Raw genomic sequence first — 20,000 nt, 5'->3', positions numbered from 1 at the left:
CATTTTCTTTCCAAGCGGAATCCCCTAGTATATGAAAGAATGAAAAAGTGCTTTCGTTGTTGTGGAATAAGAAGCCTTCGTATCTTAATGCATGTATTTGATTTATTCGGAGCTATTAGAGCGGGATCCACTTTTTGGGGAATATGAGTCGAAGCAATAACAAGAATATTTCTAGTGGAACATCTTTCACAATCCCTGGGGAGATGGTTCACTAATAGACCGAGGGATAAGTAATTCGACTCATTCACATAAAGATCATGAATGTTTGGAATCCATATTATGCAAGGAGACATTGCTTTTGCTAATTCTAATGGAAGGGTGATCTCAAATTGGTCTATTTTCGGCGTCATATACATAGTTAGCACATTCGGCATAGTTAGCAGCTCCGTATCAAGGTCATCATCGTCACGATCATCAATATCGATATCGTCACGATCCTCAATATCGATATCATCAATAAGATAACCTTGATTGTCATCCAGGAACTTGTTCGGAAATACCGTAATGAAGGGAACATAGGAGTTTGTCACTCGGTATTTGACAAAATATGATCGTCCAGTTCCTATAAAACCTATCACTAAAATACCCCTAGAAGGGGTAGGGCTAAGCGGAGCGAAAAGGGTTTTCCATGAGATGGGAAATGAGAACTATTAGCCCCACACGGGTTTGTGAATAAGTAATTGTCTGATAATGAGCAAGGAATATCCGTCTTTCTGCTAAACAGGATCTATTGAACTCATAATTCATTAGATACCTTTTTTGAATGTCAACTAAGTATCGTAAGTAAATGGATCCCGGTTGTTCAATCATTTGATAACCAGAGTCATTCTTTGATAAATGATCACTATGAGTCAGACTCAATAGAATTGATCAATCCTTTTTTCTGTCGTTAAGGTGGAGAACTGAACTAAGAATTCTCTTTCTGCATCATCAATCCAATCACTGTTCGCGACCCAGGATTCTATTTGATCATCAATCCAATCACTGTTCACGTTTTTCTTATCAATGAATAGATCTCTTTACTTGTACGACTTAGATGTCTCGTATTTCTCGAAAAAGTGATTGAATTGATGGGATTTGGTATGATACTTATGAGATAGATGATATCGATGAGATTGATATTCAAATCTTTCTTCTTAGAACGTATTGATTTGACCCCATAAGTGGGACCACCACTCAATAGCATGTTGCCACCAGAAGCAGAACTCCGTATTTCTTCCAGAGAATCTCCTAATTGTTCCAGAGCAACTAGAAAGAGATTCTTTAACCAGAAAGAATTCAGTTCAGGTGGAGGATACCTATCCAGAAGTTTTCGCAACTCAATCATGTATGATGGAATCATCAAAGATTTGATCTTTTCTAACTCTGTCTGTAACTCACTAGAGACTCGGGAAATAAAGAGAAGATGCGTACGAACGAGATATCCAGCAACAAGAAGAAGGAAAAGGATTGAATAGAGGAACTCCCGAGCATTTGGTGATCTCAGATGTGTCCACTTCAATGGAACGGGTGACTCATTATTTCGATGAATCATTTCTTCGGGCAGAAGAAGATTCTGTAAACACTTACTCGAAATCTCACTTATCAGATTCCATCGTGGAAGAATCGCCCACAATGGAATCTGAAGAATTGACCATGATATATCTGATCCATGCATAATATCATAAAAAAAGGATACAAATTTGTGACTGCTACTTAGTATCGGCAATGGGTCTGAAAAAGTATCTAAAAGGATGAAATTTATATATTTGCACCCTGCCGAAGTAAGGAACCATGGCATATACGTTTGGAACAGATTCCATTTTGAGAGATTTGAAAAAGCACTATCTCGTTGAAAGGCTCTATACATCTGCCGTTTCTCAACGCATTTCTTTAGACAAAGATTCCGTTTTTTGCGGATGGTAAATCTTTCTCAGAACATGGAGTGTGAATCAAACCCATGTTTGAATTGAAACTGAGATACTGATGCAAGTTCTTCCCTTCTGAATCAGATAGATTCATATCTGAAAGAGGCTGACAATAAGTTGAAAGAGGCTGAGATTTGTACAAGTTATACGTTTCGTCACCACTTTGTGGAAAATCGTTAGGTATGAATATGTCAGATACCTGTGACTCGATTGGTGAAATAGTATCTCTCTCCAAAAAACATGTTTTTTTTTACCGACGCACAAAGAAAATATCTTGTTGCGGATGAACGAGATATGGAGGAATTGTCCATATGTAAGATCATAATTATCGATACGGGTCTTTCCGCATAAAAAGGGAATCTTTTGTTAGAATAGAAGCAGAAGTGATGTGGATTATTCAAGAATCGAAGTAGATTTGCTTTATAAAAAGAAGATATCAATGAACTTCTATGAAATGGTTTCACGGGATTCAGCCAATTGTCCCGATCGTGGGATATCATTGAGAAATAGGAATCGGTGTTATCAAAGAATTTCCTGCGATTATTCCTAGTATGGAGTGAGTCAATCATCCACTTTGGTATCTTATTGAACAAAAATGCTGATATTGTTCCCCATTGATCAAGAATTTCGATCTTTGGGAAGTATCATGATCATCCAATAAGAAGGGTTTCAATTTATTCAAATGAACGATTTGAACACCTATTGATTCTAACAACTGATTGCAGAGTTGATCATTCGGACCTTTCAATTCATAGATGTGGATCTCGGACCTATGAATGGGGATATTCCCGATACTCACAAAGAAAAAAGTAAGTGACTTAGACAAAAAGAGAAGTGACTTGGACAAAAAGAAATGAAGTGACTTAGACAAATCTTGTTTGTCGATAACCTTGGACCAATCAATCGAATGTTGATTAATACGTAATCGATCGAACACCACTTGAAAACGGTTCTTCTGTTCAGAAACGAAATGCTCCAAATGCTCCTGGAAATTCTTGCTCCCATTGGACCATTTGTATCTATATGCATTAGGATCCCGATTCATGGATCTCTCGGTTCGAGAAATAAGAGGATCGAACCATTTCTTCTGACTCTTTTTCACATTCGATAAATGTTGGTTGATCATATATTTCATTATAGTTATATGATTCAGAGTATCATTTCCTATTTGATCCCTTTGAATTCCATATTCGAAGTTGCGATCGGATCTATTCATTAAAAAGAATCTATTCGATAGATTTCTTATGTACCCATAGGTGCTATATTGGATTTGAATCAGATTTCGGATCAATCTATATTGATTGACTGCCTCCATTATGTTGTTGCTAGCAAATACCACTATTTTGGGTTTTGGATCTTCCAAACCATTCCTGCAGGAGATCCGGACCCATTTTTTTCTGATCCTTCGATAAAAAGATTCATTCTCTTCATCAAAAATATGAGGTAGAACCAATAAAGAGTTCTTTTTCGATTCATCCCTGGAGTTGAATACCTCATTCAAGAATTTTTTTGATCCAACCCGTAGGAATCAATAGAAAAGGCAAATCCCTTATGATACACCGGATCAGGCTCGGTTATTGATAGAGTGAATAGATCTGCCATTTCTTGAAATCTCTCTTCTGATTCAAAATCGTGGTGCAACGTGTATCTCCCTTTGTTCCGGTCATGGAATAGATGGAATAAATCACAAAATGGGTTTTTGTTCAAGAATGAGATCTTATTAGAACTGTCCATATCCGGTTCATCCTTCGGAACCATATCACATCCCCGATCTGATGAAATAGGATGAATTGAGACGGTATTTTGTAAATACGTAATTATCTTGAATATATCAACCATTTCTTTCTTTTCCGATCGCCTGGAAGGGACAAAAGAAAAAACATCTTGTTGTTTCTTCAACAATTTCTGATCTCTAGTGAACCTCTCAGTAGCATTCGAAACCAGATGAAGTTCTGACCATCTGTCGGAGAAAAAAGAACGAATTGATCTTGTAGGATTCCCAAGAAATTCTTCGATTTTTTCCGGAAACAGATGATTATTCATCTGCTTTTCACGTTCCGTGAATAGCCGGGACATTGAGGAATATCCAGAAGGGTATTTCGGGAATCGATCTGATTCTATCTCTGTTCGTTCCGTTTGAAGAGAGGAAGGATCCCAAAGAATCAATCTTTCTTTTAGTTGCTGAATCTCTGTTTGATTGATCAATGTGTGATATTCCGAATCCTCATTCCTAATGGAATCGAAATGATCTCTGGATTGATCAGAAGATCCTTTCAATTGGCTAGAATCCGTTACTTGAACGAAAATAGATCTGTGGAATCATATTGAATATTTGACGATACATTCCGTACCTTGCTAAAAAACCGATCCTTGTTTACCAACCACATATTGTCTAACCAAATCAAATTCTCTCTCGATACGTTCCTCAAAAAATCCGATTCGTGCTGATTCTTCCCCCAACTAACGAAGAGATCTTGGTGGAATTGCCACATATGAAATTGAGCACAATTTTGCAAAGAAATATCCCACTTGTTTCTCGAGAAGAGATGGGAAACATGCTCAATATCATTTGATGGAATAGTTGCCTCAGCTCCTTGTTGTTTGAGGAAACCCTCCACTTCAATTGGTCTTTTTTCACGAAAAGCAGACATGAGATAACAAATCAAGTGTTTCGCTAAGATTTCGAATAGCTGTCCCGAATTCAAATTGATTATGTTTCGCTTCTTCCTCGGAGAAACACGATCAAACAATTCCCAACCATGGTCCTTGCGGATCGGATCATCCATATAGGATACAAAAAGAAACTCCAGATATTTGATATCTTTCTCTTTGAATGAGATCTCAATTCCAGCTACTGTTTCATTAGATATCTTACAACTAGAATCCCTCTTTTTTCCGATCCAGTTCCTCCACCACCGCGAACCCCAGTTAGATTCAGGCATGATACACTTTTTAGTTATTGGGAGGACCCAAGTACTCTCTTTCGGATCCATGAAACAACTCTCAGAGATCTTTTTCCCTTTTGGAAGATACAGGAGCGAAACAATCAACCTATTGATATTGGGAGACCAAAAAGATTCTTCCAATGTATCATTTCTGGGTCCAATGGAATTCATAGGTATAGGAAGAAGCCCCATCAAATAGAGATTTTTTCTTTCGACCATATTTCGATTGTTAATACGATATATAAGGACCGCTACTACAAGCAGTACTACACCTTTGATCGTGAAAGTGAAATATCGATTGCTTGTTGAACCCTGTGAATCACGTGAAAGCAGGACACTCCAAGTTTGGGGCCAAGGAGTTTCACAAAACGTTCTTGGTGGAAAAAAATGTGAGTGAAAGACACCACTGAATCGAATTTGGTCCATGAATCTAAGAAATAGCGAGAATTCTTGATCTCTCTCAATATCTCTCTCAATTCCAAAATACAGGATTTGAATTGATGCCGTTTCATTGATTTCTCCTAAACGAAAGATTATATTTCAATTGAAATCCACTTACACAAAGACAGCCCCCGTTGATGACGAGTCTCCGCGAAGCATCCATGGCTGAATGGTTAAAGCGCCCAACTCATAATTGGCAAATTCGTAGGTTCAATTCCTGCTGGATGCACGCGAATTGGAACGTTCAATAATAGAATTGGCTCCGTATCAACGGAATCTCATCATCCATAGATAACTAATTGGTATATTCATACTATAAGAATAAGATAGAAACGGTAGAAACGGTAAGAATTCTAATTCTTATAGATACTGGAACTCATAGGGAAGAAAATGGATTTATGGATGGAATCAAATATGCAGTATTTACAGAAAAAAGTATTCGGTTATTGGGGAACAATCAATATACTTCTAATGTCGAATCAGGATCAACTAGGACAGAAATAAAGCATTGGATCGAACTCTTCTTTGGTGTCAAGGTAGTAGCTATGAATAGCCATCGACTCCCGGAAAGGGTAGAAGAATGGGACCTATTATGCGACATACAATGCATTACAGACGTATGATCATTACGCTTCAACCGGGTTATTCTATTCCACCTCTTATAGAGAAAAGAACTTAAATAAAAAAAAATAAATACTTAATAACATGGCCATACATTTATACAAAACTTCTACCCCTAGCACACGCAAAGGAGCCGTAGACAGTCAAGCGAAATCCAATCCACGAACAAATTTGATCTATGGACAGCATCGTTGTGGTAAAGGTCGTAATGCCAGAGGAATCATTACCGCAAGGCATAGAGGGGGAGGTCATAAGCGTCTATACCGTAAAATCGATTTTCGACGGAATGCAAAAGACATATCTGGTAGAATCGTAACCATAGAATACGACCCTAATCGAAATGCATACATTTGTCTCATACACTATGGGGATGGTGAGAAGAGATATATTTTACATCCCAGAGGGGCTATAATTGGAGATACCATTGTTTCTGGTACAGAAGTTCCTATATCAATGGGAAATGCCCTACCTTTGAGTGCGGTTTGAACTATTGATTTACGTAATTGGAAGTAACCAATTAGGTTTACGACAAAACCTAGAAATCGATCACTGATCCAATTTGAGTACCTCTACGGGATAGACCTCAACAGAAAACTGAAGAGTAACGGCAGCAGGTGATTGAGTTCAGTGGTTCCTCATATAAAATTATTGACTCTAGAGATATGGTAATATGGAGAAGACAAAATTGTTTGAAGCACGGATAGAACCGGAAGCGCCCCTTGTTTCAAAGAGAGGAGGATGGGTTATTCACATTTCATTTGATGGTCAGAGGCGAATTGAAAGCTAAGCAGTGGTAATTCTAAAGATCCCCGGGGGAAAAATAGAGATGTCTCCTACGTTACCCGTAATATGTGGAATGGAAGTATCGACGTAATTTCATAGAGTCATTCGGTCTGAGTGCTACATGAAGAACATAAGCCAGATGACGGAATGGGGAGACCTAGGATGTAGAAGATCGTAGCATGAGTGATTCGGCAGATTTGGATTCCTATATATCCACTCATGTGGTACTTCATCATACGATTCATATAAGATCCATCTGTCTAGATATCATCATCTACATCCAGAAAGCCGTATGCTTTGGAAGAAGCTTGTACAGTTTGGGAAGGGGTTTTGATTGATCAAAAAGAAGAATCTACTTCAACCGATATGCCCTTAGGCACGGCCATACATAACATAGAAATAACACTTGGAAAGGGTGGACAATTAGCTAGAGCAGCAGGTGCTGTAGCGAAACTGATTGCAAAAGAGGGTAAATCGGCCACATTAAGATTACCATCTGGAGAGGTTCGTTTGATATCCAAAAACTGCTCAGCAACAGTCGGACAAGTGGGTAATGTCGGGGCGAACCAGAAAAGTTTGGGTAGAGCCGGATCTAAATGTTGGCTAGGTAAGCGTCCTGTAGTAAGAGGAGTAGTTATGAACCCTGTAGACCATCCCCATGGAGGTGGTGAAGGGAGGGCCCCGATTGGTAGAAAAAAACCCACAACTCCTTGGGGTTATCCCGCGCTTGGAAGAAGGAGTAGGAAAAGGAATAAATATAGTGATATTTTTATTCTTCGTCGCCGTAAATAGAAAGAGAAAGAAAAAATAATGAATGATGTGAATGGGCGAACGACGGGAATTGAACCGCGAATGGTGGATCACAATCCACTACCTTAATCCACTTGGCTACATCCGCCCCTACTCTGACTCAATTAAGAGTCATGTCATATTTCGTTTTAGCCTTCATCATAGACTCTTCTTTCTGACTCTCCTTTTCTTTGCGCCGAGGCCGAGAGATAATTATTTATCTGTTATATCCCTTGTCATAAGAGGCCAACCCCGTAACACTAACAATTCACAATAAAGAAGTCAAACGATTTTGTGGAATTTATTATAATATATATGAGTTTAGTACATAGCGAAAATAGGTCACTCGGCAACAATGAACCACGCAACGCAGCGTAAATGCTGCTTGCTGTATTGATTTAGATTAGATTTTTGTGAAGGAAAGAGATTAGAATGGAATCATCATATGAGTAAAACGTGACTGAATAGAACGGAACAATACCCAACCAAGAGATTGGGTATGTTCCTTCAACGACTCGTATACACTGACATCAAAGTATTATCCATTTGTAGATGGAGCTTCGACAGCAGCTAGGTCCAGAGGGAAGTTGTGAGCATTACGTTCATGCATAACTTCCATACCAAGGTTAGCACGATTAATGATATCAGCCCAAGTGTTAATAACACGACCTTGACTGTCAACTACGGATTGATTGAAATTGAATCCATTTAGGTTGAATGCCATAGTGCTGATACCTAAAGCGGTGAACCAGATACCTACAACAGGCCAAGCAGCTAGGAAGAAGTGTAAGGAACGAGAGTTGTTGAAACTAGCATATTGGAAGATCAATCGCCAAAATAACCATGAGCAGCTACGATATTATAGGTTTCTTCCTCTTGACCGAATCTGTAACCTTCATTAGCAGACTCATTTTCAGTAGTTTCCCTGATCAAACTAGAGGTTACCAAGGAACCATGCATAGCACTGAATAGAGAGCCGCCGGAATACACCAGCCACACCTAACATGTGGAATGGATGCATAAGGATGTTGTGTTCAGCCTGGAATACAATCATGAAGTTGAAAGTACCAGATATTCCTAGAGGCATACCATCAGAGAAGCTTCCTTGACCAATAGGGTAGATCAAGAAAACAGCAGTAGCAGCTGCAACAGGAGCTGAATACGCAACAGCAATCCAAGGGCGCATACCCAGACGGAAGCTAAGCTCCCACTCACGACCCATGTAACAAGCTACACCAAGTAAGAAGTGTAGAACAATTAGTTCATAAGGACCGCCATTGTATAACCATTCATCAACGGATGATGCTTCCCATATCGGGTAAAAATGCAACCCGATAGCCGCAGAAGTAGGAACAATGGCACCAGAAATAATATTATTTCCATAAAGTAGAGAACCAGAAACAGGTTCACGAATACCATCAATATCTACTGGAGGAGCCGCAATGAAGGCGATAATAAATACAGAAGTAGCGGTCAATAGGGTAGGGATCATCAAAACACCGAACCATCCAATGTAAAGACGATTTTCAGTGCTGGTTACCCAGTTGCAGAAGCGACCCCATAGGCTTGTGCTTCGCGTCTCTCTAAAATTGCAGTCATGGTAAGATTTGGTTTATTCAATCATCAGGAGCTCCCAGCACACAGATTATCTATAAATGGATAATAGAAGGCTGTTATTCAACAGTATAACATGCCTTATATGCCCGTGTCAACCAAATCAATATCAACAGACTTCTTCTATTCTTTCTATATGGAAAGATCCATCCGAGCAATCTGTGAATGAAGTGGTATAGAATACATATTCTATACCATATGATAGATGGTTTATTGTAATTTCATTGAATAAAATTACGTATGACCGTATGGTAGTGGGTTGCCCGGGACTCGAACCCGGAACTAGTCGGATGGAGTAGATAATCTCCTTGTTTCCCAATAGGAGAAAAGGATCCCTCCCAAACGTGCTTGCATTTTTCATTGCACACGGCTTTCTCTGTGTATACATCTAAAACAAAGTTCCCTAGAAAATAGAACTCTAAGAAACTTGAATACTCAGTTGATTCAACCACTAGTACATGAAATGAGCATTTCATTGAGCATTCATTAATAGATGAGATTTTCAATTTTTCAATTTGTTTGTATATTTATGAATTATGAATGGAATCTCGTCATTAGCATTAGTTCGCCATTAGCATTAGTTTTATGATTTCCATTTATCCCGCGCCCAATTATGAATGGGGACCAGACCATGGATACGGATAATATCCAAATACCAAATCCGTTCACTACGTAACGGGTTCTTCGGAAGATGAAAGAAACAATTTCGTGTTCCTCTGTAAGGAACTCTTCAATAGTTTTGAACCTAATCTCTACAGATTGCGCGTACCGTACTTTTATGTTTACGAGCTAGAGTTCTAGCACACGAAAGTCGAAGTATATACTTTATTCGACACAAACTGTGTTTTTTGAGGATCCGCTGTGATAATGAGAGAGATTTCTGCATATCCACCCGAATCGAGCAATAATATCAGAATCCGACGAATCGGCCAGACTGACTTACTAATGGATACCCTGATACGTTACAGAATTTTGCTTTAACCAACGATCCAATCAGAGGAAAAATTGGGACTATTGTATCGAATCTCTTAATAGCAGTATCGATCATAAATGAATTCTCTAGCATTTGACTCCTTATCACCCAAGGCGTTAGTCGTACACCTGAAAGATAGCCCAGAAAAGAGAAAGAATGATTGGATAATTCATTTATATGGATCCTACCGTTGAGACCATAAGTGAAAATGACATTGCCAGAAATTGACAAGGTAATATTTCCATTTCTTCATCAGTAAATTAGTACACCTTGAAGCCATAATTGATTTTCCTTGATACCTAACATAATGCATCAAAGGTTCCTTGAGAACCAGAGGGGCAGGTCCTTTGAGAATCATTACGAGGCGTCACTACAAGATGTTTTATTTTCCATAAAAATGTGTTCTCTCAAGAAAGGCTAGAGAAGATATGACCGTAAATGAGAGGATTGTTTACGAAGGAAAACTAATACGGATTCGCATTCATATACATGAGAATTATACAAGAAAAGAATAATCTTTGATTTCCTTTGAAAAAATGGAAATGGATTTATTTGAAGTAATAAGGCTATTCCAATTATATGCTCGTGTAGAAAACATCTCAATAAATGCAAAGAAGGAGCATCTCGTATCCGAGTGCGGAGAGTTTGAAGCAAGATTTCCAGATGGATTGGGTAGGGTATTAGTATATCTGAAACATAATATAAATGTGATAATTTGTCCTCTAAAAAGGGAAATATTGAATGAATAGATCGTAAATTCTGATACTGATATTTTGCTATTCTTTCTCTTTCTAGGAAGATACTAATCGCACCGAGAATGGAATTTCCATAATTCCTGCAAAACCCTCTGGTATCGTTTGAGAATAAAAACTCCTGTTGGGCCCAACGAACCTAGAATCATTAACCGAAATGGTCAAATGATTCTGTGATGCAGTCGAGTAATTAAGCGTTTCACAATTAGTGAACTAGATTATTGTCATTGTCATAACCTAAATTTTCCGTGGGTTCATAAAAAATCGAACTATTTAAACCATGATCATGAGCAAGTGCATAGATATACTCCCGAAAAAGAAGTGGATATAAGAAGCGCTGTTTCCGGTATCTATCTATTTCTAAATAGCCTTGCAATTCGTCTTGCAATTTATCCATTGTTTGCAATGAAACTTGAACCGCATGCGGGGAGGATTTCTTGGTTATTAAATAATCAATACATAGTGCGATATGGTCCTAACAAGGTATATCATAAAAACTGATATACCTGGAGACAAGACGTCTAATCAACGCATCCTCTCTTTTCCATCCAACTCGTTCGTGTTTGGGTATAGTTACAAGAGATTGTGTATTAGAAATCCTTTATTTTTGCAACCCGATCGCTCTTCTGACTTTGGAATGAGTTATATTTATCAGTACACCGTTTCTTATACACATTGGTTACACTCCAGTAACTAATGGAGAACAGTGAATAGTTAGGATTTTTTTTTAAGGAATCAATGATCCACTCGCAGGAGAGCCTTTCCCGCATCAGGCACTAATATATTTTTAACGTCTAATTAGATCGGGTATTCGTTCGAATTCAGATAAGAACGGAAACTCGTTGCTTTTGGTTTTTCCTTATAATTGGAGCCATATAGCTCTATCCATTTATTCACTTGACCCAACTGTGAATGAATTTTGAACCGTTCTAGCTAAGAATCAAAAGGACATTTTTACCGATCTGATATGACCAGATAAGAATGAAGTATTCTCAGAGTTATCCATTGATACGACATGCTGTTTTTTCCATTCATTCCCTTTCAGGATCAGTCGTGGTCTTACAAACTCTACCGATGGTATGGACGAATCCGCTTCATCCAAATGTGTAAAAGATCATAGCCGCACTTAAAAGCCGAGTACTCTACCGTTGAGTTAGCAACCCAGATAAGGATCTAATTACGATCGAAATAAAAATCAAGAGATTTGATTACCGGAACCAGTCAAGTCAAAATTACCGGAACCAGTCAAGTCAAAACATTGAACTAACATAAGCATAAGAATAACAGCAAGTTTAGAAGAACTATGATTCTAAAAAATCTATACAATAAAGAGAGCAGATTCACAGATAAGTATAGCTTTAGTAAATAAAAAAAAGACTTCCTGTGTCACAGACGATCCCTCAAACCAATCCTTTGAATGAAGTAAAAACCAACCTATGAAACCGCAAGAATAGATCGATTTATCTACGATCGAATTCTATTGTATTCTATTCGTTCGAGAGACCATTGTCAATACAAACGAAATATTGGGAATCAAATCAAACAAATACAATAATAAACTAAATAAATAAGATAAGGCCTTGTGTTAGATTGGCACTACAAGAAATGAAAATGAAGTGAAGTAAAGAAGAAGTAGGTAAAAAAGAATATCGTATTTATTCACTATCACTATAGGCCCCAAGATTCACCTCTTGTTTCTTGAGGTGAGGGAGTCCCAAGGAAAACCATCAGATTAATGGTAATCCCATAATTTCATGGATTTCAGTTATGACATATAATATAATCCTTTTTCTATCCCTCTCATATTCATATAAATATAAAAAGACAAAGAGATTCTTTGTCATTCTTTGTCCTTACATTATCTCAAACCATATAGGAACAATAGCGAATAGGTATGAATATAGCAAGAGAGTGGCGAAGAAACAATTAAACAAAACTAGAACTAGCTACTATACCGGTCCATCTTTTGATTTCATTAATTTCATTTTGTTTGATTAACTCGAAGTTCCTTAAATACCTCTGCCTTTTTTGAAATATCATGAACAGTTCCCGTGGGTTGAGCTCCTTTTTCAAGAAATATAGAATAGCAGGAACATTTAAATAAGTTTGATTCTTTATCGGGTCGTAAAAGCCTACTTTCCGAAGATCTCTTCCCTCTCTCGGATCTGACATCAATTGCAATGATTCGATAGGTGGCTCATTGGGATAGATCGATGGGCAATACCCCCCCCCCTGGAAACGTATAGGAAGTTTTCTCCTCATACGCTCGAGAAAGAATGATTAAAATTGATGGATATAAATCTATAGCAAACGGATCCTTGAAATCATCAATTAAATTATGATTGAGTCGTCTTTTTTCCTTCTTCCTTCCTATAAATAAAAATATCATTCGTCCTCATAACTCAAGTTGGGTAATTCTCAAAGGACTAAAAAGAAATCCTTAAAAATCCTTAAATAAATATTTATTGAGCGGTCTATAACCCCTTTTTTGTCTCGTCTGGAATATATTTCCATTTCTTACTTATTATGATCCAATCCACTTGATTGAGACAATCATTGAAATGGTGTTTTCTTGTTTTGGAATCACTTATCCTTGAATCATTAGGTTTAGACATTACTTCGGTGATCTTTAATCTTCCGGAACGGCAGCAACATACCTTTTGGCTATTTCTTTACGTCGAGAATCATACGAACGATTCAATTCCATTAATTCCCTGTGATACACTTCTTTATCATCGAAATAGTCTCACCAATTACAGCAAACTTTTTTTTATAGAAAAGTCGGTCCAATTTGACCTTTTCTATATCGAAGATATACTTACGAAGTCGTTCCAAATTATTAATTGGCACTAACCCTAGATCCTGCCTCTGATAATCATTTATTCTCGAGCTCCATCATGTACTATTTTATTTACATTACAACCCAACATCGTGGAGTAATGGTGAAACAGAACAAAATATGTCGAGCCAAGAGCATCCTCATTGAAGATGATGGATGTAAAAATCCACAGCCGATCATGTCATTCAAGTCGCACGTTGCCTTCTACCACATCGTTTCAAACGAAGTTTTACCATAACAAAAATTCCTATAATTCGGATCGGTACGGGATTGATTCAATATGGAATTAAATCATGAATAGTCATTGATTGATCTTTTATTCTATTTTTTAATATTCTCCATGGACGCATATGTATATCTAACAAGTATCCAGTTTGCCCCCTGATTCTAGCGTATGAATCATTTATTTCACCATTTATAAGAAAGACGAATAAACAAGAAGTTAGTTAACAACCTGATCATTTGTGACAATCAGTCATGAGTGAATGAGCCAATTCTTGCTCGAACGACTAAGCTAAACTAAAGATCTTTATTGGATTTCCAATACCGGAAAGAATGAGTTAGTAACTGATTAAGCCATTCCAATGAACCAGAAAGGGCCAAAGTGGTTTGATGGTAAATGATAAATTAACTAATCTCAGACTTCATCGAGTATCAAGGATTCATGAAAAATGGTTTCACATAAAAATCTCGTACTTTGCCATCATTGCTATTGGTGGAAACAGTTCTTCCGTAAAGACTCAATTTGATCTCTGAATCAATCAGCAAGTCTGTGCAATCACAACGAATAACTGTAATTACGGATATCTCTTAGACGTCAATTTGATCATTTTGATCATCATAATAACATGAAATTTAATTTTGCTTTTCTTAAATCATCAACTGTCTAAACCAGATCAACTGTCTAAACCAGATAAATGGGACGAGAAACAAAATCTAAAACTAATTTCATTCTTTGTTCATGAGCATCAAACATAATAAGAATATAGTAAAAGTCAAAAATGAATAAAAAAAGACCAGTAAAGTAAATAAGATAAAGTGAACGTCCTCGATTCATTCTTGAATCTGATTGAGAATATCAGAATCAAAGCAGCATGATCTTTTGGTATCCATCGGGTTATGTTATATATACAGCTGTTACCGCGGGTAATCGTGGATATTTAAGGCATCACAGAAATTTCTGACCGAAACAAGACTGTTTGTTGTTTGTTCTTACTGAAATAGAACAATAACAATACAAAAGGGTGGCATGCTTCTTTTCGGCATATTCTGCTTTTTGCTTCCAGAGTCGTTCGATAAAGTCAAGTAAATTAAATCCGCGATTCTGCCTACCAATGGATTTACAATTCCATTATTCATCAGTTCATTAGAACCAGATGCAAATTGGGTACAATACAATGCATCTATTCCTATTGAACTTGATTGTTTGTTGATGAAATCGGAATAGCCACAGATATTTCAATTGATACCTTCCATTGTTGATCAGCACATCACATATCTAAAAAACATTTCATCTGGATTATATTATGAATCATGCATACCCGGTCAACCAACAAAAGAATCTTCTTTTCTTATAACTGTGTAAGCTGCGTGCTATACCAGTACCAACACGTATAAGTGCAAACAAAAGGTCCAGATCCGTTTTTATTCCATTTTTTCATTTGAGTCCAGTCTTAGGAACTCGAATCCCGTTGATGAATTGGTACCACGAACTCGAACCCTCATTAGAATCCAAATAAAATGAATTCTCAATTGGGATAATTATTAAATGAGATACGATTACCATATCTGCTTTACCATTAATTCAAAGTTAGAAGATAGAAGAGGTTTCTTTCACATTTCGACTCAGAATGGATCATGCAGGAATCAGAATTTTCTGGATTCAAGCATAAAGTTTCTTTTGACTAACCAACTCCAATATGAACGGTACGGACATAGACTGAATAATCCAATTTTGAATTAAATCAAAAAAATATCTTTTCAACGGATCTATGTCTATGCTCCCCCCACGCCTATACCAAAATCATGGATTTTTCATACGTGTGTCAGTCATTGAAGTGAATTCCGTGTGTAGGAAACAGAATACAGAATAGAAAGGTAAAGTCTAATTCAGAAAGAATCATTAACATTAAAAATCATTAACATTAAAACCAAACTAGAAAGAAAAAACTAGAAATAAAGAATAGATTACGATTACATTGTATCCAACATGAACTCCTAAATAGAAATTTAGATGATTAAAGAGAACAATAATATTTGTTGAGTTAAGATGGAATTAATCTGGGACGGAAGGATTCGAACCTCCGAGTAACAGGACCAAAACCCGTTGCCTTACCGCTTGGCCACGCCCATTTATGTTTCTATTCAAACCGAATATACATTAATATTGGTATCGGGTGTTCGTCAATTCCAGCCCAGTATCTATGGAAGAAAGAAGTTGTTGCTGAGATTCGACACGTGTAATCCGGAATAAACTAAATTCATTGATCATTACATATAATTAATTAAGATATTAAGATATTGTATGAAGTATGATTCCGTATAATTCATTTGACAATTGAAGGATCTTTGATTGGGGAATTCAAAGAAAGAAGGACTTTTTACCTACCCTCTTTCTTGATTTTTTCCTTCAAGAAATAATCATAAAAATGATATTTTCTAGAACAAAATATTTGTTATGCCTAATATCTTTAGTTTAATCTGTATCTGTCTTAATTCTGCCCTTCAGCCGAGTGGGTTTTCTTCGCAAAATTGCCCGAGGCTTATGCTTTTTTGAACCCAATCGTGGATTTTATGCCGGTCATACCTGTGCTCTTTTTTCTCTTAGCCTTTGTGTGGCAAGCTGCTGTAAGTTTTCGATGAGATCCTTGATACTGTTCTAGAAGATTCATGACTTATTCAAAAAAAAAAAAAAAATATTTTACCAATTTTACCAAGAAAGATGAGATAAGTAGTGCATTAAGACAAGAACCCTCGATTCAAACATTGAACATTCTTCATAGACTCCGTGAATCCGGATCACCTCATTTCCTCTTCTGACCCTCCATCCATGGAGCGCATACGGTATTCTGAGCCCCCGCAATGCATATCAACAAATCGCATTGTAGGTATGACGAGATTCTTTTTTTTGGTAACGAAGGAATCAGAACCTTATTTTATTACAATACAAATGAATTGAATTCCTGTTAATTCCTTTCTTTTTCTAAAAACCACTTCGTTTCTTGGTATCAAAAAATGAGATGGTACAAAGGTTGAGAATCTATTCCCTTTTTCTCCCCCAACAGGTCTTGGAGATTTGTAATGCTTACTCTCAACTGTTCGTTTATACGTGTGATATTCTTTGTTTCGCTCTTCATCTTCGGATTCCTGTCTAATGACCCAGGACGTAATCCTGGACGCGAGAATAAAGAATAATAGATTTTTTCTTTCCTTTTTTGGTTTGGTTTCTAAATCCATCTTCTTAACTTAAAATTTTATCTATTCCATACATTTCATTTATTTAAATGAATCATCAATCCAACCAAACCAAAGGGACTCGGGGTTTATAGAATGAGAAAGATAAATATCAAGTGAGCGTAGGAAACGGAGAGAGAGGGATTCGAACCCTCGGTACGAATAGCTCGTACAACAGATTAGCAATCTGCCGCTTTAGTCCACTCAGCCATCTCTCCAAATTGAAAAAAAAAAAATGAATAATTCATATGTGACACGACGTGTGAAGTAAAGATTCATTTCTTTTTCTTATTCTAGAGATATATATGAATTTTATAAGAATCCTATTTATACAACCATTCAAACAGGTATCTCTAAAGGAAAAAAAGAAAAAAGATCCCTCTTTGATTTTATTTCGTTCGAAAGGTTATTCTTTTGTTCTCCCGGCCTGGCTAGGCACTGGCCAGGCCATTCCCCCCCTTTTCAACCTAACCTAAAATGAAAATTGGAAAACTCAATATGTTATTGAGTTGAAGCAGCAACAAGAGCTATTCGATTTCTATGATATGAAGGAATTTATTATATTGTTATTTCCTTATTTTCCTTTGATTCATCGTTGCTTTTTTTTATTGGAATGGGAAAAGCGTATGTATGTTCCTCAAGTACTCAAGAGACAAGCTTTGTTTTGTTTAAATAAACTTGAGCAAAAAAAAAAATGGAACTATAAACTATAACTTAACTATATATATTATTGCACAAAACTTTTTTCTGTTCAACCTCGCCGATTCTATCGGACCTCTGAGTAACGACTTCTACAGCAAAACAAAAAGGTTTTTTATTTATCCTCTTGCCCTATTTCATCAAGTATCCCCGGAGACAGGGCATGTCAGCACTCTAATATTCACAATATCTTGATCGCGCCTCATCTCCTTGTTCGACAAATGGGCCATTCCTATACAATAATCACAATGTAGCGGGTATAGTTTAGTGGTAAAAGTGTGATTCGTTCTATTACCAACTGAAATAGTTAAGGGTTCTTTCGGTTTGATACATTCATATTCCGATCAAAAACTTTATTTCTTATAAGGGTTTAACCCTTTCCTATCAATGCCACAATTGGGGAAGAATATAATTTTCGCGATTTGCATCCAAAAACTGGGATTATGGAATTGCGAAGCATAATTTTTTGAGTTTTCCAATTAGAATTAATAAGTATGAGTAAAAGATCCATGGATGAAGATACAAAAGTGTATTTCTAATCGTAACTAGATCTTCGATTTTTGTAAAGGGGAGATTGAAGCCAAATAGCTATTAAACGGTGACTTCGGTTTACCGGGGCCATCGGCATATATTGTTTCAGCTCGGTAGAAATAAGATTCTTTTCCTAAGGATTCATGTCAGTAGAAATAGGGAACGAAGTAACTAGAAGGGTTTTTATAATACCCCTCCTCTAGAGGATCATCTAGAAAGCGAATAGCTTTGGATACATTCAGACAGAAAAGCTGACATAGGTGTTATGGATCGAATTTTTCTTATTCCGATTGCTATGACTTCCTTCTTTGATTCCATACCTTTCCATTTCCATACTAATATCATACATCGTCAATTTTTTCGTTTAGGTTACTTTACGCCCTAAATCGGGGAATCTATCCTTTATTCCATAAAGGAGCCGAATGAAACCAAGTTTCATGTTCGGTTTTGAATTAGAGACGTTAATAGTGATGAATCGACGTCGACTATAACCCCTAGCCTTCCAAGCTAACGATGCGGGTTCGATTCCCGCTACCCGCTCGATATGAATCATAATACATCCATCATTGATTTTAATATGGCGTCTTTATTCCCTAAGACGCATACAATCTGATTGTTTCTGTTTTTATCCAAACAGGGAATGGAAAGGAGGAATCAGAAAGAAAGAAATCGGGACGAGAAGCGTCCATTGTCTAATGGATAGGACAGAGGTCTTCTAAACCTTTGGTATAGGTTCAAATCCTATTGGACGCAATTTATTTACATCTATTTTGTTTGGATTGCTATTCCAAGAAACATTTATTGGAATGAATTTCGAATCAGAGCCATTTCTTTTCTCAACAATTATAGGTCTACAAGAGACTCTACCAAATGAAATAACCAATTTCTTTATGTTTGTTCCTGAAGTAGAATAGTTCCATCTCCTCTGATAGCCTCTTTCAAAAGGGCTTCCGCTTGCTCGGTGAATACCTTGGTAGAAGATATGATTTCTTGTAACTGGGCTATTTGTTCTTAAATGGGTACGTAACTTTGAACAATAAATTTCTTTACCTGTCCAATTTTAATTGATCAAGATATCCATTCGTTCCGGGATTATAAATAGTAACTATCTGTTCATCCACCGCGGAGAGGGGATGATTGGATTTGTTTGAGCAACTCCCGTAATCGTTGACCTCTTGCCAATTGATTCTGAGTAGCTTTATCTAGATCCGGAAGCGAATTGCGCAAAGGCTTCTAACTCTGCAAATTGAGCCAATTCTAATTTTAATTTGCCGGCTACTTGTTCATGGCTTTAATTGAGCTGCGGATCCTACTCTGGAGACGGAAATACCCACATTAATAGCTGGACGGATTCCAGCATTGAATAATCCGCGGATAAGAAGATTTGCCATCTGTAATGGAAATGACATTAGTGGGAATATAAGCCGAAACGTCCCCAGATTGAGTCTCAACTATTGGTAAAGCAGTCATACTTCCTTCGCCTAAACGAGAACTTAGTTTAGCGGCTCTTTCCAAAAGGCGGGAATGCAAATAAAAAACGTCTCCTGGATAAGCTTCGCGACCAGGTGGTCTTCTTAATAGAAGGGACATTTGGCGATAAGATTGTGCTTGTTTGGAGAGATCATCATAAATTATTAAGGTATGTCGTTGACG

At 37.1% G+C, this 20,000-nt stretch overlaps 1 protein-coding gene and 2 non-coding genes across 3 annotated transcripts; 1 reads left to right on the top strand and 2 right to left on the bottom strand.

Annotated features, from left to right (window-relative positions):
• Positions 1-7,993: 7,993 nt before the first annotated feature.
• Positions 7,994-9,085, bottom strand: LOC126409403 (photosystem II protein D1-like). Its single transcript, XM_050075414.1, is given in 4 exon segments — positions 7,994-8,317; positions 8,320-8,467; positions 8,469-9,052; positions 9,055-9,085. Coding segments are annotated over 4 exon segments (1,056 nt in total). The 3' UTR covers positions 7,994-8,024.
• An 8,162-nt stretch (positions 9,086-17,247) lies between these two features.
• On the bottom strand, positions 17,248-17,335 carry TRNAS-GCU (transfer RNA serine (anticodon GCU)). The gene has a single exon. It is a non-coding gene; the product is annotated as a tRNA-Ser (tRNA).
• A 1,693-nt stretch (positions 17,336-19,028) lies between these two features.
• Positions 19,029-19,100, top strand: TRNAR-UCU (transfer RNA arginine (anticodon UCU)). Its single transcript has one exon. It is a non-coding gene; the product is annotated as a tRNA-Arg (tRNA).
• Positions 19,101-20,000: the final 900 nt, after the last annotated feature.

The sequence above is a fragment of the Nymphaea colorata genome, unplaced genomic scaffold, assembly GCF_008831285.2.
Source record: "Nymphaea colorata isolate Beijing-Zhang1983 unplaced genomic scaffold, ASM883128v2 scaffold0201, whole genome shotgun sequence".
Lineage (NCBI taxonomy): Eukaryota > Viridiplantae > Streptophyta > Magnoliopsida > Nymphaeales > Nymphaeaceae > Nymphaea > Nymphaea colorata.
The sequence above is the reverse complement of the archived record's forward strand: the minus strand, read 5'-3'. Positions and strand labels throughout refer to the sequence as shown.